General features: G+C 41.9%; 1 protein-coding gene across 10 annotated transcripts in view; it reads right to left on the bottom strand.

Annotated features, from left to right (window-relative positions):
* LOC144679681 (junctophilin-1-like) overlaps window positions 1-25,503 on the bottom strand; it is a 176,400-nt gene that overhangs the window by 128,332 nt on the left and 22,565 nt on the right. For 6 of the 10 annotated variants that reach the window (XM_078540301.1, XM_078540297.1, XM_078540300.1 and 3 more), the window contains exon 2: window positions 22,841-23,600. In XM_078540301.1, coding sequence (XP_078396427.1) covers window positions 22,841-23,600 — 760 coding nt within the window. Of the gene's footprint in view, window positions 1-1,715; window positions 5,878-6,424; window positions 7,361-21,470; window positions 21,621-22,840; window positions 23,601-25,503 lie in introns of those variants that run through there. The other 4 variants (XM_078540303.1, XM_078540298.1, XM_078540299.1 and 1 more) reach the window with 4 other exon arrangements.

Below are 25,503 nucleotides of genomic sequence, written 5' to 3'. Positions count from 1 at the left end.
TCAAGGGCAGTTAGGGATGGTCAATAAATTTTGGCCTAGCCAGCAATGCCCACATCACATGAATGAATTAAAAACTCCATCATCAGAAACCTTTTTTTATACAAAGGGTCATTAAGGTGTGGAGTACATGAATAGGGTTGGGAACTGAAGCAGAGACTCAGGGTTGGATTTTCACAGAGTCAGGATGCCTCCGAAGGTCTTTAGAAAGGGTGGGCAGCACCTAATTCCAGGATTCCTGCCCCATTCCTGGGCTGTCAACTTTCGCTGCCACGTAATAAGAGCGTGGGTGGTGGGCTCGCACCTTGCACTCCCGACCTAGCCAGCTCCATTGCAGGGATGGGCATCTTGTACCACCCCGCCCTGTTTTTTCCCTGTAATTTTCATGAAGTTGGGTCAGCTTCTCAAAGAGACTGCTTCACGAATCCTCTGAGCGGCTGTGAACCATTAGTCTGGATTCAGGAATTGTTTAAAAGGAACATTTAAAAGTTCCTACTTGCGCCCCCTCCACGTGTATGCCCTCCATGGCCACATGCCCCTTCCTTGGTCCCTTGCATTAACATGTCAAATTACTGAGTGTGCACCATAGAACAAATGAGTCATATAACAATGCAAGTCTTGAAATGCACTTAAGAAAACAGCCATTTGGAAATTTGTTTTGAAAAATTCTGCTGCTCTTCCAAGATTATAATGAGAGTCATTATAAAATCAATAAAAAAAGCTTTATCTCACCTCATACCTCAATCTTGTCCAAATAAACACATAGGCATTGAGAAAAAAAGATTTCAAAGAAAGAATAACTTATTATAACCCCATAATGTTGTGGTGTCAATCAGAGCAAACACTCCGACTTCTACCTGTAAAAACAGACCCCTGCTGAGTTAATCATTTTGTGGGTGTTGAAGCTCTGCCAAGCATTCATGAGGTCATCTGTGAACTGTATCAACAAAAGCAGATGACCAGGCATCTGCTTCTCTAGGTGGTCTTATTATGCATTATTTTTTACAAAAATTATGAATGGGTCGTTTTTAAGCAATTCCTCACATGCCATTATTAATATAGAGTCTATACTAAGCGAATGGGCATAGAAATGCCTTAAGTTGGAATGGAGCTCCTACCATTTTTGCAGGGGGTGGGTGAATGGTGCACGAGGCAGCTGTACATGTTAAAGTGCAGCTGCCTTCAGCCTGATCTGATTCTTGCAAGGAGGGGGCATGGGAAATACAACCTGTGTATATTATACCTAGTACAAGAAGGTCTAAACTCACCGCAGTTCTTTGGAGAGATAAGGTACCTTTTTGGATATGGTCCCAGGACACCTTTGGGAAAGATCAGGTGACCTTTGGGAGAGGTAAAATGACCTTTGAGATTGTTAAAAGTAGTCACGAACTTATGTAAAAAGTGAATAAACTCATTGCAACTGTCAAGCTCATTGGAGCTGTCAAAAGAGAGATGTCAAAGCATTTAAATCTCCAGCCCTTTAAATATTTGAAAAAGAAAGTGTTGCATAAAATAAATGCTTGCTATTTCACTTTCTGTTGACATAACACAAGGGCTACTAGAACAGGATTAGTGCTGCATGACTGATTTCACAATCTACCATTATCATAGCGGGGTGCCTGCCAGTTCAGAGTTTGATGAACAGCTCTAACTGCTTATAAAGCCTTTGATATGGGACTATAAATATAAATGCTTGTTCTTATAAGGGATTAAAGGAAGTTAAATATAGTGAATGGGTTTTTATCAACGACAGCTTTTTTAAAATAGTGAATTCATCAATAGACACTTAAGACCTTAATTTAATATCAGCATGGGTCCTGAGGTCTACCCATGGTGGATACTAGGTAAGTTGGCATGGAAGCTATTAAGGGCAAAGGGTGATGAGTGGGGGAAATGAGTTGGCACTAAGTTGGCATAGAGGCTATAAAGGGCCTTGGGGGTTTTGCAGAAGGGCATGGGGAGCATGAAGGGGTGTGAGTGGCGAGTACTGGTGGGCTATTTCTTGTTTCATTCTTCTTTTCACAGCTGGGACAAAGTGCCGGATCACTAAGGCTGGCATTCCACCCAGTGTGTCTCTGCATCCGACAGCTTCTGTGTAGTGGGCTCAACTGCCATAAACCTCCCCCTCCTGTCCCACCCCCCAAAAATCTGACCTTCTGTGGCACTTTTCAGTAATCGGGTTCGAGGAGCTGGGAATTGTCCAGACTGTGCGCCAGACATGAGAGCAAAAATTCAAGCCTTGGTGTTTATTGCAAGGGGAAATAAAACGTAAAAGTCAGAAAGTGTTGCTACAGCTGTACCTGGCCTTAGACCGCATCTGAAGGACTGTGTACAATTTTGGTCTCCTTACTTTAGAAAGGATATGATTGCATTAGCAGCTCAGGGAAGGTTCGCTCAATTGATTCCTAGAATGAAGCAGTTGTCGTATGAGGAAAGACTGAACAGTTTGGGCCTATGCCCATTGGAGTTTAGAAGAGCAAGAAGTGATCTTATTGAAACATATAAGATCCTGAGGGAATTTGACAGGGTGGATGTTAAGAGGATATTTCCCCTTGTGGGAGAGTCTAGAACTAGAGAACACAATTTAAAAATGAGGGGACACCCATTTAGGACTGAGATGAGGGGAAATTTTTTCTCCCAGAAGGTTGTTGGTCTATGGAATTCTTTTCCCCAGAGAGCTGTTGAGGCTGGGTCATTAAACGTATTCAAGGCGGAGTTACATCGATTTTTGATTGACAAGGGAGTCAAGGGTTATTGGAGGGAGACAGGAAAGTGAAGTTGAGGCCACAATCAGATCAGCCACGATCTTATCAAATGACAGAGCAGACTCGAGGGGCTGAATGACCTACTCCTGCTCCTAATTCTTGTGTTCTTGTCACCACAATTAGGAAGCAAGTATTTATTTTGTTAAAAGTGCAGCATGCCCTGTTGGCGCAGAACAATGGATCCTTGATGGTCCATCTGTGCACAGCTGTTTATGTTAGAGAAGTCCTAAGTCGTAGCCCAGAATAACTCTGTGGCATAGGGCCACATCTGCCCTTAACTTCTATCAGGCACTGGCTTGAAATAGATATTGTGAGGGTGGGCTTCAGATTCACTTCACTCAGTGATGGCTTCACTTGTAAAGTGAAGCCTCCACAAACATTGCTCCTCAGTCACATGCAGGGAAGAACACATCTGTTGGCATACAGTGATGCATAGTTACTGGAGTTGATGCAGCCTCACCAGCTTGGCCTCTCTCCATTACTCCTCATGTTCAGATAGACAGGAGTTCCTATTTGATACACCATCGTGACCTGTCTGAAAAGGAGGAAGGGGTAAATTATTGCCCCTCAGCTAATAGCGCTAGGACAAAAGCAGCAAAAAGCAACAAAATGATCAGTAATAAAGCTTACACACCATCTATAAATGTACAAGTCATTCCTTTACACATTCTTGCCTTCATGATAATGCCTTACAACTTAAGTGCCCGCCTCACACTGATGTGATTATAAACACACTGTAAATCAGTCAGAAATGACCAAACAAATGCAAGGTGTCACTGTGTCAATAACCAACTCACTTATACCCACCCTCCCAAATGGGCGGGCTCTTCTGCTGGCTACAGAACAAAAATTGTGGTGAGCAAAACTGGACAAAGAATTTGAACTAAAGGATCCTCTCATTCACCTGTCCATAACTTATACCACAAAACTACAACAGTGGCAGAAACTCCAGGCTACAAAGCTTGCTGATTCCTAGAATAGCTATTTTTGATGATAATCTTGGAAAGGATGATTGAAGACCAAAATTATGAGAATCAAAAATAATGTATTCAAGAGTTAATTGAAAACATGCGTAACATATGCAAATTCTACAGGAACAAAAGCAGACAAGTGGCTTCAGATTTTTTGTTTTTATTCATTCATGTGATGTGGATGTTGCTGGCAAGGTCCTCAATATTGCCCATCCTTACTTTCCCTTGAAAAGATGGGGTAAGCTGCCTTCTTGAATCATTGCAGGACACAAGGTGGAAGCACATATACCCTGCTGTTAAGTCAGAAGTTCCAGCATTTTGACCCAGCCATGACAAAGGAATGGTGATGTGGCTTCAAGTCAGGATGGTGTGTGACTTGAAGGTAAACTTGCAGGTGATCTTCCCATGTGACTGCTACCCTTGTTCTTTTAGGTGGCAGAGATTGAGGTTTTGGAACAGGCTGTCGAAGAAACCTTGACAAGATGCTGCAGTGCATCATGTACATGGTACAAACTGAAGCCACAGAGCACCGATGGTGGAAGAATTAAATGTTTAAGGTGGTGGGTGTGGTGTAAAGCAGCTTGTCTTGTCCTGGATGATGTTGAATTTTTTGAGTGTTGTTGGAGTTGCACTTATCCAAATGGAGAGAATATATTACATCACACTCCTGACTTGTGCTTTATAGATGGTGGACAGGCTTTGGGGATTCAGGTGGTTAGTTACTCACCACAGCATTCCCAGCCTCTGATCTGTACATGAAGCCATTGTACTCAAGTGCTGGTCAAGTTAAGTTTCTGGTCATTGGTAACCCATAGATATTGATGGTACGGTATTCAGCGATGGGAAGAGTCATTGAATATCAAGAAGTGGTGGTTATACTTTCTCTTTTTGGAGGTGGTCATTGCCTGGCACTTGCATGCCATGAATGTTACTTGCCACTTATCAGCCCAAGCCTAGGTATTGTCCAGGGTTTTGCTACACGTAGGAATGGATTGCTTTGATACCTGAAGAGTTGTAAATGGTACTGAACATTGTGCCATCATCAGCGAACATCCCCATTTCTGATCTTATGATGGGAGGGAAGGTCATTAATGAAGCAGCTGAAAATGTTTGGGCATAGGACACTAGGGCATAGGACACTAGGGCATAGGACAGTGATGCCCAAGGGCTGAAATGTTTGCCCTCCCAAGAAAAAAAATCTTCCCTTGTGCCAGGTATGATTATACGGGTCATTGCAGTCATTGTCTGCTGAAACTTTTCTCTGTTTACCAGATATACTGAGGTTGCTGTAGGTGGTTTGCATTCAAAGAAATTTCATCAACTTTGCTATCCTGCATTTGTTTAGATATCAAATGGTCAAAAAGGGAGTGCTAAAACTATGGCTTAGATTTTGTGGTTAGCGGCACATCAATGGCACTTACACCTGCCAACAGAATTTCTGTGGGTTTTAATTAGAAATCCATTTCAGCGCAGATACCTTTACAGGGGATCTGAACCAACTGTGCATCTCCTGAATTAATCAGATTCATGAATTCTTAATGAGCAGTGGAGATTGAACAAACTTTCACAGGATGTGGGCGCTGCTGGCTAGGCCACCATTTATTGCCCATTCCTAATTGCCCTTGAGGTGGTGGTGGTGAGCTTCTTCCTTAACCACTGCAGTCCATGTGGTATAGGTTCACCCAAAGTGCTGTTAGGGAGGGAGCTCCAGGATATTGACCCAGCGACAGTGAAGGAACAGTGATATATTTCCAAGTCAGAATGACGTGTGCCTTGGAGGGGAAGTTGCAGATGGTGGTGTTCCCATGCATCTGCTGCCCTTGTCCTTCTAGGTGGTTGCGGTCATTGGTTTGGATGGTGTTGTCTAAGGAGCTTTGGTGATTTGCTGCAGAGCATCTTGTAGATGGTACACACTGTTGCCACTGTGCGTCAGTGGTGGAGGGAGTGAATGTTTATGGGTGTGGTGCCAGTCAAGCAAGCTGCTTTGTCCTGGATGGTGTTGAGCTTCTTGAGTGTTGTGGGAGCTGCACTCATCCAGGCAAGTGGAGAGTATTCCATCACAGACCTAACTTGTACCTTGTAGATGGTGTACAGGCTTTGGGGAGTCAGGCGAGTTGCTTGCTGCAGGATTCCTAGCCTCTGACCTATTAAACTCAATTCGAAATCAGGTACAGAAAGCATAATAAAGAGAAGGAAAGGAAATGGGATAATGAGCAAAAATAAGACAAAGGAAAATAAAGTTTTTAAAAAATCACTAAAAAATCTCCAACAACAGTTACAACTTGAAGCAATGAGATGCCACCCTTGTGAAAAGATTAATTTTCAGTGTCAGAGAAGTTGTTTGGCTGCAATTAGGACTTATCAAACTGTTAAAAATCCACTTGCACTAGGATGGACAAGCCTCAACTTTTTCTGGCAGGTTATGGGTATCTAATGGGTAAAAAAAGCAACTTCATACATTCCATGCATTTCAATGGCAAGTTTCTGGGCAAGATATTGGTATATCACAGCTTCTGAAAGATCAAGACAACTCAAGATAGTAACTTTCTGATTTCCACATTTAGTTGTGTACGTGCAGTTACTGGAATTTGCTGTTCGATTTACTCTTCAGTCACGGTGGGCATTGATAGCCTATTATTTTATCTACAAATATGGGCCAATAAAAGGAATTACATCATAGAGGTTGTCATTCCATTAATAACGCATTTTAATACACGTAGACAGAGTTTCTGTCTAACTTCCAGTTAAGTTACAACAGTGTGGGAACAGCTCCAAGGAATTTTTGAATGCGGTTACGTATTTTATCTTGTATTACTTATTGGTTTCAAATTATTGTGGAGACATTGCTTGCGTGCAAACAGGACATGCGGATAGTTACAAACAGCCATTTCCAAAGTCTCTATGCCAGTGTACAAAGTGTAGTTCAAATCTGTCAAAATGATGTTGATGAGATGGCAAGTTTGTGTTTATGGACAGAGGGGCAGGAAGGTAATGCTATCACATGAATCATTTGTTTCTTGTACTGCAAAGGGAATAAAATGTGTGCTGCAAAACTATGATAATAGAATTGACTATTTAGTTAAGTGGTATTCCACTTAATTTTAACAGTAAACTAATAATGTAGCATACCTATATATACTTAAGTCCAAATCATCATGTAAGTCACTACTATAAAATTAAGTATGAAAAGACATTGATTACTATTATAAATGTATGAGTTCTATTTGCAGATTTGACTGCGAAAAATCACTTGGTACAATTAACTTCATGTCCTGGTTAGCTGTTCCTATAATATTAATAAAGACAATATTAATATTCAAATATTCCAAGGACATGCCCGCCTTCTGTAGATATCCTTTCCATCCTTTACAAGGGGTAGTTTTTTTTTTTTTATTTGTTCATGAAATGTGGGTGCTGCTGGCTAGGCCAGCATTTATCGTTCATCCCTAATTGTCCTCGAGAGGTGGTGGAGAGCCGCCTTCTTCAACTGCTGCAATCCATGTGGTGAAGATACTGTTAGGTAAGAAGTTCCAAGATTTTGATGGTGACATATTTCCAAGACAGGATGGTGAGTGGATTGGAAGGAACTTGTGGTGGCGTTCACGTGCACCTGCTGCCCTTGTTCTTCTAGGCATTGCAATGTTACAGTGTTATAATTACTGTCAGTGTATTCCATTTTGTAACAAAAAGATAGACATTTCCACACATAACGTACCAGCTAATATAATTACTGGCATATTTATCTTACCCAAATTAGATATAAAGGCTTTGGAAGAACCAGACATAATAATTCATTAATTAGATTGCTAGAAACGCTGCTAGAAACGCAATAGGATACAAAGATAAGTGCTTCATAAGGGATTTCTCAGGTCTCAAATATTTTAATTCTTAAGAATATCTGATAATCTTGCATGCAGTGATGGTAGTTTGGAACTTTTGACCTTTAAATTGTTAAAGCAAAACAGCAACAAAAAAGTTTCAACAAATGATACTAGAAATACATCAAACTTTACTCAGAACCCCATAGATTTGTATTTTTAATGCTTTATTACAGGCTGTAGATTATACTAATAAAACTGCTGAATTTTCAATTTTTGGTTAATTTAATATTTGGATTCAGTTAAGTGAAAGCCCTTGTCTTATGAAGGAAAGGAGAACTTGTGAACAGTTTCTAAGTTGGAAAACACAATTTAGAGTAGCATAGGGCTGTTTTATTTAAATTATATATACTGCATGACTTAATGTGTTTAGTCATACCAGTATTTAATTTAATACTGCAGAGTTATTTAATACACAGAATACTCTTCCTCCCAATTCTTGCTTCTTGCATTGATTCAGTACCATTTCAGCTACAAAACTGACAGGAAAACACAAACACCAATTACTACGAAACTGTTTTGTCCCCGATGATATTATTATCTGATAATGGAAACTACAGAGAATCAGGGATTTAGCACCTAACCCCCCCACCCCCCCCCCGCCCCCCCCCCCCCCCCCCCACACCACAAACCCACCACCCCTGGGCATTCAGGATAGCTGTTAACACAGAAAATTCTCTTCCAGTCAGTCGTTAGTAAAATTCTGATTTTATGAAATTTAACACCTCCTATGTTGAAATCTGTACTTTTGTTAAAAGACAATGTGTGACATCAGGCTCAAAAGGCTGCCAAGGATGTTGCCAAATCAGAAAACAACCAAACTATCCCCCGACATTTATCCAGCTTCTTTTATATTTTCCCACATCAATTTACCCCTTATCCCTCTTGAAGGCATTAATCGCTTGCTGGGGATATGGTTTAAAGGGCACCAGTCATCCAGTATCTTTACCAAGTGCATATACTTCACAAGAACATAACAGATAAGAGAAGCAGTCAGCCATTCCACCTCTTAAATATGCTCTACCACCCAATAAGATCATGGTTGGTCTGATCATGGCTTCAAACCCACTTTCCTGCCAGCCCCATACTCTTTGACTTCATTGTACATGAAACACCTGTTCAGCCTTGAATACATTTAATGAACTGGATTTTACAGGGGTCAGGGGAGGTGGGGCCTCTGCTTCCTGGCCTAAATCCACTTGGCCGGCTCACCCTGTATTCATTTAATGCAGCCAATCAAATGGCTGGCAGCTCTTTAGTCCCAACAATGCCATGGGGAGCCTTGGCCACGCCACTGCTGGGACTGTCGCCAGTCCACAACAGCATTCATCGATGGAGCTGGATGCAAAAGGAAGCTGGAAGGCCCAGGCGATGGGGACGGGGAGGGTTGGGGGGTGAAAGTAGATAGGGAAGGGGAATTGCAGGGGGTAGGAAGACCTTTTTGGGGAGGGGGGGGCTCCAATGGGCACAAGTGGTCCTTTAATGGGGCACCCTTACCCCTTGACCACCCATCAGCTCGAGCAGTTAAAGCTGTTGTGCTGCACAATTGGTATGGGCCTCTCCCAATAGAGACAAGGAGGCCCTTAAGTGGCATAAATTGGACCATGGGGAGGCATGCCACCCGATGCCTCTCCCATCACTGGTAAAATTGCAGTGGGGTAGACACCAGGAGTGGTGCCCATGACATTGCATCCAATCTTACGTTTCCCCCTCCTGCCAACCCTTGCCCAAGGAACTGTGAGATCCAGCCCAATGAGCCAGACCCTTCTGACCTCTGGGGTACAGGATTAAAAACATTAGTAACTTTCCGAAAGAAGAAACTCCCCCTCATCCCTCATCTCCGTCTTAATTGGGTAACCCCTTATTCTGAAATAATGGGCAGAATTTTGCCCTCGTTGGGCAGGCTCGGCGGGGCGGTCAGAAATCTGACTACCGTCCACGATCGGGACCGGAGAGCGATTTCACGCTGACGGGTCAATTTAGGCCCATCCACCGTGAAACATGGCACGTCACTGGCCAGGAAGGGCCGAGCGGGCGCAGGGGTCTGTTGGCCGCCGGGTCCAATGGTGGGCTGTTTAAAAATGGCCCAGACAGCCCCAGAAAGGCTGTCAAGAAAGGACGTCTGTCTGCCACTGCAAGGATGAGTCCAGTGTGTCAACAAACGGCAGGTGGGAGGGCAGGTCGGCGGTGGGGGGGTAAAAGACGAGGGCACCATGATGCAGATCTCCATTGTCTCACCAGGGTGCCTGGCATGCAGTGTGATAGTGTGATGACTTTAGCAAATGACATGTCCTTCTTTTCCTTTTTAAGTTTGACAGCAGGCGTTTGCTCTCTGGATCCTGAAGGGCCACCCCCGACCCTGGAGGAAACCATGCTCCCCAAGCACCTGCATCACACCCACTCTCTGAAGCAGGCACCAGTACAGATACCAGCACCTCGGTGGGCATTAGTTCGGCAGATAGTATCTCTGTGCACATTGGTGAGGGCATTTCACACTCGAAGTGCAGGCGGAGGCAGAGAATGCCCAGGGCGCTGGCAGTCGGAGGACTACTGGAGACCAGGACGATGCTGAGTCGATGGCTGACGATGGGTCTCTGGAGTCGTCCATTAGGCGGAAGATGCTGGGCTAACAACGGGGTGTGCGGGAGGATCTGGCGGAGATCCAAAAGGGTATGCGTGCCATGTTCTCCGTTGTGGTCCGGGGGGGGGGGGGGGGGGGGGGGAGAGTGCCTGCGGAGCACAAGCACTGTGTTGACCCTCATGGCTGAGCGTAGTGCCTCCTCCATTGAGAGTGGCGACTCTCACGGAGAGGCTGCTTCAGGAACAGAATCAGGGGTTCCTGGGGTTGCGCTCGGGCCTGCAAGCCCTCACACAAGCACTGACCTCAACTGGACAGTGTCCATGTGAGATGGATGGGGCACCCAGTATCCCAGCTAGATGCTCATCCATCAATGGCGAGCAGGGAGGTCCCGGAGCAACCTCACATTGGCACACAAGCTGCTTGTCGTCTCTGTGAGCTCCTCTCAGGGTGTTCTGGATGACGGCAGCAGCTCCTCCGTCCCTCTGCCAGCGATGGTGGCATATGAGGCTGCGGCGACTAGGGAGATGCCAGTCGTGGCACTGGCCGCTCCCTCCCAGGTGAGACCAGCACAGGCTCCAAAAGCCAGAGGACGACCGCCAAGGTCATCGAGGCCAACAGGACAGAGTCAGCAGGCTGTCTCCAATGCCAGTGAAGGGGGAAACACCTAGACATAGCACCTGTAAACACAAGTTTAAAGCACTTCAAGCACAAGAGGGACTCGTCACGGGTGATCTTTTGTTCCCCCATTTTGTTTTTTTTTAAATAGCGTGACTATGAACACCGGTTTTTTTCTGTTCAAGATTATGAGAGTTCTAACACAAAATTAAATTTGCTTTTTAAATTGGCCTGAGTATGCTTCATTTATTTTGTAGGTGCAGGGTAGGCCAGTACGTTAGGCTGGACGTGGGTAGCTCGAGCCTTTATTGCACAGGCACTGAGTGTATCTTGGGGGCCAAGGAAAGGGTCATTTGTGTGATCCACGATGGAGGCAGCAGCCCTGGCATGAGGTGATAGTTCTTATTTGGCAGCCAAGCTGAAGGAGCATTGGATCAAGGCGTCCCTGCCTCCCTGGAGGTTACCGAGGTCTGGCTTCACGCCCTCAGCATTCTCCTCACCGTACTCCTCTTCTGACTCACTACTGGACTCATCCTCTGTGGCCTTTGCAGCTGCATCAAGATCCTCTTCCTCCAGTGCCAGTGCCAGATTGTGGAGAGCGCAGCATGCAACCACCATCAGTGACACCCGCTCTGGAGGGGTATTGTAGTGCTGCCCCTGAACAGTCCAGGCATTAGAAGCGCATCTTGAGGCGACCTATGGTTCTCTCTACCACCGCCTTTGTGGAGCCATGGTTCCTATTATACCGCTGCTCTGCCTCTGTCCTTGGGTGGCGGAGAGGCGTCATGAGCCACCTTTTCAAGGGATACCCCTTGTCACCTAGAAGCCATCCATCCAGTTGAGCTGGAGCACTGAAGAGCCTCTGCACCTGGGGGTTTAAGGATGTACACATCATGGAGCTGCCTGGGTACCTTGCACAGGCTTACAGAATCAGCATCCTGTGATCACACACTATCTGCACGTTCATGGAGTGGAAGCCCTTCCTGTTAACGAAGGCATCGGGCTCATCTGCTGGCGCCTTGATGGCCACATGTGTACAGTCTATTGCACCCTGGACGCGGGGAAACCCAGCAATTGCTACAAAGCCTCTGGCTCGCTCAGCCTGGCTCACCTTGTCCTTACGGAAATGAAGGAAAGCCAATACCCGCCTGAACAGAGCTTCTGTCACCGGCTTGACGCAGCTGTGAACAGCTGATTGGGAGACTCTACACAGATCCCCACCGACCCATGGAAAGAGCCAGAGGCACAGAAGCTGAGGGCCACCGTGACCTTCAGTGCCACTGGCATGGGGTGTCCACCCACACAGTCAGAGCTGCTCTCAGGCCTGATCATCTGGCAAATGGTGGTGATGGTTTCCCTTGAGAGGCGGAGCCTCCTTCGGCTTTGCACCTCGGACATATTGAGGTAGCTGCATCGCCACCTGTAAACCCTGGCGGCAGGATAGCGGCGTCTTCTGTGGCCCCTTCTGCCTTGGGCTTCCTGCTGGCCCTGCGCCCCTTGTGTCTGCACCTCTCCTCCCACAGGTCCCTCCCCTGGAAGCTGCATTGGGACACCTGGCCTCCTCTATCTTCTGCCCCTCTGTTCCTGCTTAGAGGAGGTGCCTCCAGAGGAGACCATAATCCCCATTACCAGGGTAAGGGGAAGCTGTCTGATACTTGGAAGGGTCCGCACGGTCCAAATCTTCAGGGTGCCTGGAAGACAACAATGAGTCCAGAAATGAAGCCTGGAAATGCTAAGAATGAAGCCCCGATCAGAGATTAAGCTGCCAAGTCTCAATAAGCCACCAGCAGCAAGTTATCTCCAAAACTCCTCACTACTCACATTGACAATGCTGCTGACCCTTCTTGTCCCGCCCGTGGATGAGGCTTTGCAAATTGTGGCCTGCCCACCTGCCCATGCGACAAGAGAAAACTCGCATGGGCAACATTAAATCGCCGTCAGTTGGGTTGTCAAGGGCCCTAACTGGCTTGTTAATAAATGGTGGGCACGGCTCCGACTCCTGCCCATGTCTGCTGAGCAAAATATCGTGTGAGTGCACGATGACGTCGTGACACTCGCCCGACATCACTGTCCATCATTTTACATGTGAGCGGGTCGGGGGCACACCTGGCAGCTCAGTGAAAAATTCTACCCTATGATACTAGTTCTAGATTCCCCTCAAGGGGAAAAATCTTCTCAGCAAGCACCCCGCCTTCCCTCAAAATCTTATATGTTTCAATAAGATTACCTCTCATTCTTCTAAACTCCAATGGGTATAGGCCCAACCCGCTCAACCTTTCCTCATAAGACAACCACTGCATCCCAGGAATCAGCCTAGTGAACCTTCTCTGAACTACTTCCAATGCAAGTATATCCCTCTTTAAATAAGACAGCCAAAAGTGTATATAGTATTCCAGGTGTGGTCACACCAATGCTCTGTACAGTTGTAGAAACAAATTTCATACATTTATACTCTATCCCCTTTCAATGAGGGCCAACATTCAATTTGCATTCCTAATTGCCTGCTGTACCTGCATGCTAACTTTGTCATTCATGAACTGCGATACCCAGATCCCTCTGTGCTGCAGCATTCTTCTCCCTCTCTTCATTTAAATCATATTCTGTCTCTTTAATCTTCCTGCCAAAGTGTACAACTTCACATTTCCCCACATCATGCTCCATCTGTCAAACTTTTGCCCACTCACTTAACCTATCTATATCCCTTTGCAGAAAGTTTATGTCCTCATCATAACCTGCACTCCTACCTATCTTTGTACTGTCAGCAAATTTGATCACAATACACTCTGCACCTTCATGAAACCATTAATACAGATTTTAAATAGTTGAGGCCCCAACTCCATTAGTTAGTTTGCCAATCCGAAAATATTCCATTCATCCCGAATGTTTCCTGTCAGTCAGCCAATCATCTATCCACGTTAATATATTACCCTAAAATCAAGAGCTCTTATCTTGTGCAGTAACCTTTCATGTATCGCCTTATCAAATGCCTTTTGGAAATCCAAATATACAGCATCCACTCTGTTCCTCTTTATCCACCCTCCTTATTACTTCCTCTAAGGACTCTAATAAATTTTTCAAACACAATTTCCTTTTCATAAAACTATGCTGACTCTGTTTGATTGTGTCATGATTTTCTAAATGTCCTGCTACTACTTCATTAATAATGGATTCTAGCATTTTCTTAATGACAGGTGTTAGGCTAACTGGCCTATAATTTCTGTCTCCCTCCGTTCTTGAATAGGGGCATTACATTTGCAGTTTTCCAATCTGTTGGGACCTTTCCAGAACCCTGGGAATTTGGAAGATTACAGCCAATGCATGTAATATCAATGCAGCCACTTCTTTTAAGACCCTACAATGCAGGCCTTCAGGTTCAAGGGATTGTCAACCCTTAGTCCCATCAGTTTTCCTAGTACTTTTTCTCTAGTGATATTGATGGTTTTAAGTTCCTCTCGAGTTCCTACTATGCTTGGGATGCTTTCTGTGTCTTCTACTGTGAAGACAGATACTAAATACTTGTTCAAAGTCTCTGCAGTTTCCTTGTTTCCTATTAGTAATTCCCCAGTTTCATCCTCTAAGGGACCAGCATTTAGTTTAACTGCTCTCTTCTTTATTATACACTTGTAGAAACTCTTAGTTTTATATTTCCTGCTAGCTTACTCTCACATTCTAATTCCTCCCTTTTTATTTAAATAATCCGTTACTGGTTTCTAAAACTTTCCCAATCTTCTGGCCTATTGATAATCTTCGCAGCATTCTACGCCTTTTCTTTCAATTTGACACCATCCTTGGCTTTCTTCGTTCGCCATGGATCATGCATCCTTCTTGTAGAGTCTTTCTTTCCCAATAGAATATGTCTTTGTTGAGTGTTATGAAATGCCTCCTTAAACATCTGCCACTGCTTCCCTACTATCTTCCCTTTTAACCTAATCTCCCAGCCTGCATTAGCCAACACTGTTTTGCTACCTTGGTAGTTGCCTTTATTTCACATATGAGACACTAGTTTCAAGTATGAAGTCATGTTAGTGAGCATCAGCAAGTCTTCCAACATGGGAGTGCAAACCAAGCTCCAATCCGGTCTGCGCTCAACATCAACATACAAAAACATGGACTTCCAAAGTTTTTTTGATTAAGGTATCACATAGTAGATTCTAGCAAAATGAATAGCAAGCTAGCTACAAAATAGAAATAAACAAATCCGGTTAAAGATAATTACTCAGACTGGAAGAAGGTGAGATCGATGCTGGGGTCACTGTTGTTCACCATTCATGTAAATGATTTGAGCTCAGGAATCAGAAGTATAGTATTAAAATTTACAGATGACAAATCGAGGATATAATTAATGCTGAGCAGACCTGACAAAAAACAAGACGACATTAATAAACTTGCAGAATGGACTTTAAATGACAAATGAATTTCAATAATGATAAGTGCGAGGTGCTACATTTTCATAGCAGGCATAAGGAGGCCATAAAAGTAAGTGGGCCATGGAAAATTAGAATTTAAATGGGGTTGAGACACAAAGAGATGGAGAGGTACAGATAAACAACTCATTATAAGCAGCAATGCAGGCTAACAAAGTCATCAAAAGTGCAAACAAAGCACTGGGGTTCATTACTTGAGTAAAAAATTCAAAAGCAGAGAAGTTACATCAAATTTATATAGAACTTTGGTTATAATACAGTGTTCACAGTTCTGATCTTTTCATCAGGCTGGGGGTCTTTTCTTGAAAGAGAGGTTAAAAACTGACCCGGTGGTATTTAAAATTATGAAGGATTCAACAAGTAGAGAGGACATTTCCACTTGTGGGCCAAAAACTAGGAGAACTTAAATGCAAGATAGTCATTAATAAAAGGCCAAACAAATTTTGGGTAAACTTCTCTGTCTACAGAATGGTGGGAATGTGGAACGAATTACCACATGGAGAGTTTCTGAGGGTCAGCTCACTAAGCACATGAGGAGAAAAGAAATCTAAGAGTTTGTTGATGTGGTGAGATGAAGTAAACAAGTGGGAGGAGGTTCATGTGAAGCACTAGCACCTAGGTAGTCCAAATGACCTGTTTCTGTGCTATACTTTCTATGCAATTCTATGCAATGTGTATTTCCAACATGGGTCGTTGGTCAAATCTCCCCAAAACCAGGAGCACCAAAATTACCAAACTCATCACAGACAGGAGATTGAACATTGTATGAACAAGCTATGCCATCAGGAGAACTCCATTCTGTGCCATCAGGAGAATCTATATTCAGGCAAATATTTTGTTGCAAATATGTTTGACAAATCAATTACTGTATATCAAAACTTGTGTGATGTTTAATTAATTTAAGCCTGTCCTGTCAAGTTCCGTGCTGAAAACAAAGCTTGCCTTCACCATGCAGATAAATTGACAGAAACAAACCACTGTTCAAAGCTATTGGAAGAACAGCATGTGTATTGATTATAAACTCATTGGAATTTATAATTTTGCTGAAAGATCACCAAGTTGGAAATAAAAATATCACTATGTGACATTTAGAGAAGGGGCCATAACTCATTGGCGATATTACTGCACATATATTTTCGCAGTTTCCACATGTCTCCTTGGTAGTGTCTACTTGAGAAGCACGACAGCATTTTGGGCATGACCCCTTAAAATAGCGTTCTGAAAGTTTGAATGGAGCACACAGTAGCAATGGTAGAAGTAAGAATGTCACTAGGAGAAACAGGCATTGGCCGCATAGTTGCTAGAAATAGATTAGCTCAGATTAGATTATATCATCATCTTTCACTTGGTAGTTTATGATGACAGATTTATCAGCTAGCATGTCGTGGTTCAAGGTAAATCAAACATTTAGCCCCTTCAGTGTCAGAGTTTACAATAAAATCCATAGTTCATACCTGAACCTTCATATTTTTGAAAATAAATAATAAAATGCAGCTTAACGTAAGAAATTTTTCATGGAAAAATCTATGATTCAAGAATTTGACAATGGTAGATTGATAGATTTTCAGACTGGACCTAATCTTAGGGAATAATGCTGGGCAAGTGGTTGAAGTGTCAGTGGGGGAGCATTTCGGGGATAGTGGCCATAACTCTAAGATTTAAGGTAGTTTTGGAAAAGGACAAAGATGGACCGGAAATAAAGGTCCTGAATTGGGGGAAGGCTGATTTCAATATGATCAGACAGGAACTGGCCAAAGTGGACTGGGAGCAGCTACTTGTAGGAAAGTCTACATCAGACCAGTGGGAGTTATTCAAAAAGGAAGTAGTGAGAGTTCAGGGCCAACATGTTCCCATAAAGGTGAAGGGTAGGACCAACAAGTCCAGGGAACCTTAGACTGTCAAGGAATATAAAGGATTGGATAAGAGAAAAAAAGGAGGGTTACGACAGATACGGAGGGCTGAAAACAGTGGAAGCCCTAGAGAAGTTTAGAAAGTGTAGGGAGATACTTAAAAAAAAGTAATTAGGAGAGCGAAGAAGGGGCATGAAAAAATACTGCTGGGCAAGATAGGGGAAAATCCCAAGGCATTTTATAAATATATTAAGGGCAAGAGGATAACCAGGGAAAGAGTAGGGCCAATTAGGGACCAAAGTGGCAATCTGTACACGGAGCTGGACGACATAGGTGAGGTTTTAAATGGTTACTTTTCATCTATGTTCACCATGGAGAAAGACAATGTAGGTGTAGAAATCAGGGAGGACGACTGCGATATACTTGAACAAATTAGCATTGAAAGGGAAGAGGTATTAGCAGTTTTAGCAGGCTTAAAAGTGGATAAATCCCCAGGCCCAGATGAGATGTATCCCAGACGAGATGTGTCCCAGGCTGCTGTGTGAGGCAAGGGAGGAGATTGCAGGGGCTCTGACACTAATTTCCAAATCCTCTCTGGCCAGAGGAGAGGTGCCAGAGGACTGGAGGACAGCGAATGTGGTACCATTATTCAAGAAGGATAGTAGGGATAAACCAGGTAATTACAGGCCAGTCAGTCTAAAATCAGTGGTAGGGAAACTATTGGAGAAAATTGAGGGACAGGATTAATCTCCACTTGGAGAGGCAGGGGTTAATCAGGGATAGTCAGCATGGTTTTTTTCAGGGAAGGATCATGTCTAACAAATTTGATTGAATTTTTTGAGGAAGTGACTAGTTGTGTAGATGAGGGTAGTGTAGTTGATGTAGTCTACATGGACTTCAGTAAGGTTTTTGACAAGGTCCCGCATGGAAGAATGTCAAGAAGGTAAGAGCCCATGGGATCCAGGGCAATTTGGATCCAAAATTGGTTTAGTGGCAGGAAGCAGAGAGTGATGGTCGAAGGTTGTTTTTGCGATTGGATGCCTGTGACGAGTGGTGTACCGCAGGGATAGGGAGTATGATTAGTAAGTTTGCAGGTGACACGAAAATTGGTGGTGTCATAAATAATGAGGAAAGCCTTAGATTACAGGACAATATAGATGACTGTTAAGATGGGCAGAGCAGTGACAAATGAAATTGAACCTTGAGAACTATGAGGTGATGCATTTTGGAAGGACTAACACAGCAAGGGAATACACAATGAATGGTACGACCCTAGGAGGTACAGAGGATCAGAGGGACATGGTGTACATGTCCATTGAGCTTTGAAGGCAGCAGCACAGGTAGATAAGGTGGTTAAGAAAGCATATGGGATATTTATATTCTATGCCTTGGCTAATAAAGGCAAGAGCAGGGAGGTTATGTTGGAGCTGCATAAAACGCTTGTTAGGCCACAGCTGGAATAGTGCGTGCAGTTCTGGTTGCCACACTATAAGAAAAATGTGATTGCACTGGAGAGTAGTGCAGAGGAGATTCACCAGGATGTTGCCTGGGTTGGAGCATTTCAGCTATGAAGGGAGACTGGATAGGTTAGGGTTGGTTTCCTTAGAGCCTCTGCTGATAGAAGTATACAAAATTATGAGGGGCATAGATAGGAAGAAACTTTTCCCCTTAGCGGAGGTGTCAATAACCAGGGGGCATAGATTTAAGGTAAGGGGCAGGAGGTTTAGAGGGGATTTGAGGATTTTCTTTTCACCCAGAGGGTGGTTGGAATCTGGAACACTGCCTGAGGGCATGATAGAGGCAGGAACCCTCATAACATTTAAGAAGTATTTAGATGAGCACTTGAAACGCCATAGCATACAGGGCTATGAGCTAAGTGCTGGAAAATTGGATGAGAATAGATAGGTGCTTGATGGCCAGCATGGACACGATGGGCTGAAGGGCCTGTTTCTGTGCTGTGTAATTCTATGACTCTAAATATGGCGTTTTTCATGACATCAGGATTGTAGCTGGAAGACTGATGATAACAAAGTTTGATAACCAAAGTGTTTTACAGTCAGAGGTACTTTTAAAGTGTATTACTGTTGCAATATAGGAAACTCAGCATCCAATTTGCACACAGCAAGCTCCCATAAACAGAAATGTGGTAATGATCACATAATCTGTTTCATGATATTGACTGAGGGATAAATGTTAGCCAGATCACCAGGGATAACTTCCATGGTCTTCTTTCAAATGGTGACACGGGATCCTTTATAATCGACCCAATGGAGCAGAGTTGGTTACATGTTTTATCTGAAAGATTAAACAATTTGACAGTGCAGCATTTGCTCAGTACTGCACCGAGTGGCAGCCTATATTTTTGTGCCCTGGTTTCTGGAGTTGGATTTGAACCCATAATCTTATGGCTGACACCATAAGCAAGATCAGTTTAAAAAGATTAAGCATAAGGAATTATGCTGTGGGATAATAGTATTTGAATAGTTAATGCATTTGTCTGGAATTCTTCTGCCTGCTATTTTAGTGAAGGTGTTAGCCCATTTACATTCAGCAGGTGAATGATCGTTCTAAAATAGCATGAGGAATTTAGACAAATGCCTCTGTCTTCACATGCTATTAACCCACAGTGAAATTCAAAGTCCTTTGGCAGTAAACATAAATTGTTGTTGGATTGATTGTGCCAAAACAGTATGTGTAAGGGCAGATTTTCTTTGGTGTCCTGTCCCCACACATGATATGGGGAGTTTTAACATGTGTGCATGTTCAACACCTGTGTATTACAAGACAAAACTATACACTTCCTGAAAGAGGGAGAGAAATTGAAAGCTGCAGTACTTCAGTCCAACTTTGCCATCAGTTGGCTGCAGAGTAATATTGGCAGAGTACCTGGTTTAAGGTACCTGGAGATGGGAGGAAGGAAGAAAATAACTCAAATAAAAATGTATTGCAGTATATTTCTAGAAGTTGAAGACAATGTAAATTTAAGCATTGATTCAAACCTAATTCAGATAAATACGTTGCTGAATTCAAACATTTCCTCTTGAGAGCAAGCAGGATTAGGATTTTACAGTGAATGAAATTTTAATCTTATAATTAAATCCGTTAAATAAATCTAAGCTTTGCATTGCAGTTGTTTGATTTAGAAACTTTTATGCTAGGGTAAACTGTTCAAGAAGGAACTTTCTGAACTGCAGTAATCCATATGAACAAAATATGGTTTAACCCCTTTTTAGATATACAAAAAGTCAAATTACATGAGTTCTGAAACTCTCCACTGTAACTAGTGCAGTGCAAATGACAGGATAAATTTTTAGGCAAAGTAAGTGCTTAGCTGAGATTCATGCCATAGAATATCAGGGAACTGTCATACAAAGCTGCATCACTGTGGAACACAATTATTATTACGTATCTGAAGTTTAAAAAAGAACACGCAATTTGTATAGCAGCAAATGTCATGCAGCATATTCTGCACAAGATGACAATACCACAGTGATAATACTCAAACAGATGACATTAATAAAAGCAGATAAAAATATTGCTTTTCAAGTGTTCTAAAAACTAAACAAGCTGCTTTCTGGATGTGGGTAGAATTTTGACCACATAATATTCTTAATTACCACTTGTCTCTTTGAATTTTACACAAAATTATATAAGTGGGTTTTTAGTGAAGCTCAAAAGATGACTAGCTTGACCAAACTACTGACCTAATTATACTACATAAGCAGTCAAAATATCAAATAGATTATCCACAAACAATAACTGATAATAACCATGAGGAATGAAGCTCAATAAGCAAGTCTAGGGCCAATTTTCAGATGTCTGAGTGTTCCGAAACTAATGATCTCATAATCACAATTCTATTATATTTTTGGCTAAACATCACATACACATTACAGACAGTTACATATTGTGCCACTGGATTAAATGTTTACAAGCTTAACTGACAAACAGCATTTCTTTTGTTATTATATAATTTATGGAGCCTATAAATGGTTCGAGTCCCAAATCTTCAGCAGCACATACTGCTGTAGGAAAGAAAAGGCAGTTTGAGTGGTGCATGCATAGTGGCAATGGTTGCAGTAAGAGCAGCACTGGGAGAAACAGACATTAACTTTACTATTGCTGGAATAGCCTAGATGAGATTACAACATCATCTGTATTTACATTGACATTTACAAATGCGCTCATGGTGAAAAGTAAATTAATCCTTTAGATTAATTAGCGTCACAGACTTAACAAAAGTAGAATCATAGAATGGTTATAACACAAAATGAGGCCTCTTGGCCTATCGAGTGATGTCGTTTCTCTAAAAAGAATACTTGTAGCTCAAATATATGCCTTTACAGTGAATTAATAATGGGAGGGAAGAGGGACACAGCATACCACTTGATTTTTCTACTAAAATCCAGAAGTCAAAATATTAGAATAGGCCATTTAGGCCCCTTGAGCCTCTTCCACTATTCAATTAGATCATAGCTGATCTCTATCTTAACTCCATCTATCCTGCTTGGTTTCCTAATATTCTTATCAAATAAAAATCTATCAAAATAAAAACAAAAATCTATCAACCTTAGTTTTGAAATTTTCAATTGACCTAGCCTGAACAGTTGTTTGGAGGGTGGCAGGGGTTTAAGAGTTCCAGATTTCCAATACCCTTTGTGTGAGGAAATGTTTCCTGAAATCATCCCAAATGACCTACCTCTAATTTTAAGGTTATGTGCCCTTGTTCTTAACTCTCCTACCATAGAAAATAGTATCAAATTGTTTAATCACCTTAAAGAACTCAACTAGATCACCTCTTATCTTCAATGATTACATCAAAATCGTGAATTTATATCTCGCCAAAATAATGCATTTCCCCATTTTCATATTGGCAGTTTCAACAAGTAATATCATTGGTTGAACAGGCGATGCAAGAAGCGGAGCTATTACAACTGCAATCATTTAATTGAGAACAAGAAAGCAACATAAATTTAACAATATGTTTCAGAGATTACTTGTTACGATTTGAAGGTGGCCAAGCACAATTCCTCTTCTTTAAAATTGTTTAATATTAAAAACTTTCAAAACTATAGTTGAATTCCTCAACTGGTTGTGAAACAATGTTGCAATTTTCAACTTGCACAAATATATGTTATGACTAATATTCTACACATTTCTCCAATTTTACTTTATGTATCTGGAAAATGACAAACATAAAGTATACTTGTTACCGCAAATGCATGGCCATAGAAAAAAAATTGTTTGACAAGAGAAGCATTGTTCTACGGACAAGAAGTGAAGATATTCATCCCTACTGTGAGGCCCATAGTGCAAAATAGCCTGAACAGCCAATGTATAAGAGTTTAGCAATGCATATTTTGAAAGCTGCAAAGGAAGATCAGTTCTTGAGAGATTTCAGTAATAGAGTGAGGCAAGTTTAGAGACCAGTATAACAGTCAAAAATGCGTCATTTTTAGCCTCAGGCTAGGTCGGGGGCAAATTGGGATATAATTATTGAGTCATCACTTTTAGGAGATGGGGGAAATTCAGCAAAAAAAAAGAAACTCGGAATGTTTTCTAAATCTGTATTGGCTCATTAAGTTGTTATATAGTGAGACTGTTAGAATAATTGTAGGTTTGAGGTAGATTACTACCTTTAATTCCAAAAACTTTCAAACGTTAAATCACATACATTTCATTTGGTTTCAAATTAATCATGCTTAGAGTAACTTTAAGTTTGTCAGGGCATAGGTCACCTACACAATATAATAACTCACCTCGAAGCTGCTATATCCACTTTTGTTCTGGCAATTGCTGCTGCTCGATGTGCTCCTTCTGTTGCTCTCCCCACTTTTTCTTGAATTTTGCTGGTTCTGATGGGTATAAGGTGCTTTTTCTTTCCTCGGACTAAAATGTTATTTTTATATTTTCCTTCTTCTTTTGTGCCATCTGGAAAAGTCGTACATCCATAACCATTCCTCTGATTATTCAACCACTCACCCTCGTACTTCATACCATTTGAGCGCTCACTTACACCAAACCCACTGCGTTTATCATTTTTCCATTCTCCCATATATGATTCAGTTGTGGTAGCATCGACATGGTCTTCCACTGGTAAATATTCAGAATCACCTTCTCCAAAACTGATTGTCGAATTGGCATCACTATTTGCTGAACTTATTCTACTCATTGATGCTTCACTCCGAGCAGAGCTACGTTTGCTAGCCAAAGATGACTTGGATTCGGACCTTTTGAGCTTTAGATTTCCCAGGAGTGATCCTCTTCTGAAAAAGCCCTTTTTCTTACCAGTCATTAATTCTGTATCACTGTGAAATGTAAGGACAAAACCACCTCTTGTGCCAGCTGGACTATCTGCAGATATATCGTGTAGAATTGTGCCATTGCTCTGTTCACTTCGAAGGGATGCTAGGGAAGTGCGGAGAGGTGAGCGGATAACTGTGGCCATACCAAATGGCACACTCTGGCGTACACCATATCCATGACGCATTCCTCCAGCCCACTGTCCTTGGTAGGTTCCTTCAGAACATGGATTAAAAATGAATTACAATGTGCACTTAACTTAAACTTTAAATATCCAACACACATATTTAAATCAACATTTGGGCCATGTTTTATGATAATTCAGTTGTTATTGCCCCTTCAAAAAAAAAGTATATTCAGCAACTATGTGCAGTTTTTCAGCTTTTAGTGAATACATCAGACTGGAATTTGAAACCAGGAGTTATATGCCAACTTTTAGTGTTTTGTTTGATAAAATGTTTATGCACAACTACATTGATAAATAATTTTCTCATCCTTAATATCTTTTGTTTGTAAAGTCAATACCGAATCTCAAAAATAGAATCAAGCATTTTCAGTATCTACCAAATCTATTATAACTCCATATTTTACTACGTGGACAACATGGATTTGTGGCAAACAATTCAATTAGGTGTCACAATCCTGCTTTTGTTGTAATGTCATTACCAGGTTTGCTTATTGAATGCCGATACTAATAAGTGAGAGACATGTTCATAGATAAGGAATGATATATAAAAAAGTGAAAATTGTAATGTGGGCTGGTGATTTTGCCATTTATCTGCCAAGTATATGGAATAATCTATGTTATCAATTTCTGCTACCTAGAAATTCAACACTTGGTCACATTCTTAGACTGTGCCACAAAAAGGTGTCTGTCTCACAGACAGAAATCAGACTGTTGCTATGAGTGGACAAAGGACGTAACAAGATATTATGCAATTGTGTGGTGGTGTGAGGAACTAAAAGCCAGTAGAAAAACTCGATTGGAGTTCTACAATCCAGGCAACCTCAACTGTGCAGACTTTGTGCAGCTAAGCTATCATTTTAGCTTCATCTGTGTAATGAGCCACTCAGGTGGCTCAGGCATATCTGCGTCTTACAAAATTTTAGCGCATACCAAAGGTGAAGCTAATACTGCGCCTTTCACAGATACTATGTAAAGGCCTGTGGCATTTTAAAAATTTGGGAATCAATGTAAAAGTTTACTTAAAGCCACGAGCATATATAGACTAATCCTCATAGGATTTTGCAAAGCTATTAATTACACTCAAAGATCACAGAATTGTTACAGCGCAGAGGGAGGCCATTCTGCCCATCATGTCTGCAATGGTTCTCAATGAGCATTTCACCTAGTGCCATAACCCTGCACGTTGTTTCTTTTCAAATAATTATGTAATTCCCTCTTGAATGTCTCAACTGAATTTATAAAATTAACTAACACATTAGAGTTGAAGGGAACTGGAAAACTCCAGAAAATATAATTTTGAACAATTCACCTCTGGCTTTTCAGAAAGAAAAACTGGCTTTTTCACTTTGGAACATTCAAATATGGTACTTAAGTAAGTATACAAGGCACTTCAATATCTTTCACCCTATCTTAGTCAAAATATTTGGTGAATTTTGAGAGCATTAGGTCAATATAGTTAATAGTACCAAATTAGAACATAAAAAGAGACAGTCCCCTTTTACCAGTTCTTGAGGATCACAAAGCCATCAAATTCAGCCCCAGCTTTGCAACAAGAAAGTTATTTAGATCAGAAACACTCAATGTACATTAACTAGAACAGAATGAAATAGAGATGAAACTCAGTGAATCTTATTGTTCAATGTTTGATAGCTAAACATTGTCTGAAATAGCTGCCATTTAATAATTCTCTTTCTTTCTTTCTTTCATTTCTCAGTGCATTGCGTTTTGCTGTGGAGAGATTTTCATCAAAGCAAAATTTCGGAAACCTATCAAAGTTAAAGTATCATCTGATCAAAACTGCATCCAGGGAAACTGATGAGTTGCCAAGGTTGTATAAGTAGTTCAGTTTCTTTGGACCCTCTTATTCTTGTATTCACTGGACTGTAAAATGATCCATAACATTGTTACTGATCTTTGTGTGACTGATCCAAT

This window comes from Cetorhinus maximus, chromosome 4, assembly GCF_964194155.1.
Source record: "Cetorhinus maximus chromosome 4, sCetMax3.hap1.1, whole genome shotgun sequence".
Classification (NCBI taxonomy): domain Eukaryota; kingdom Metazoa; phylum Chordata; class Chondrichthyes; order Lamniformes; family Cetorhinidae; genus Cetorhinus; species Cetorhinus maximus.
This window is presented reverse-complemented; position numbering and strand designations above follow the sequence as displayed.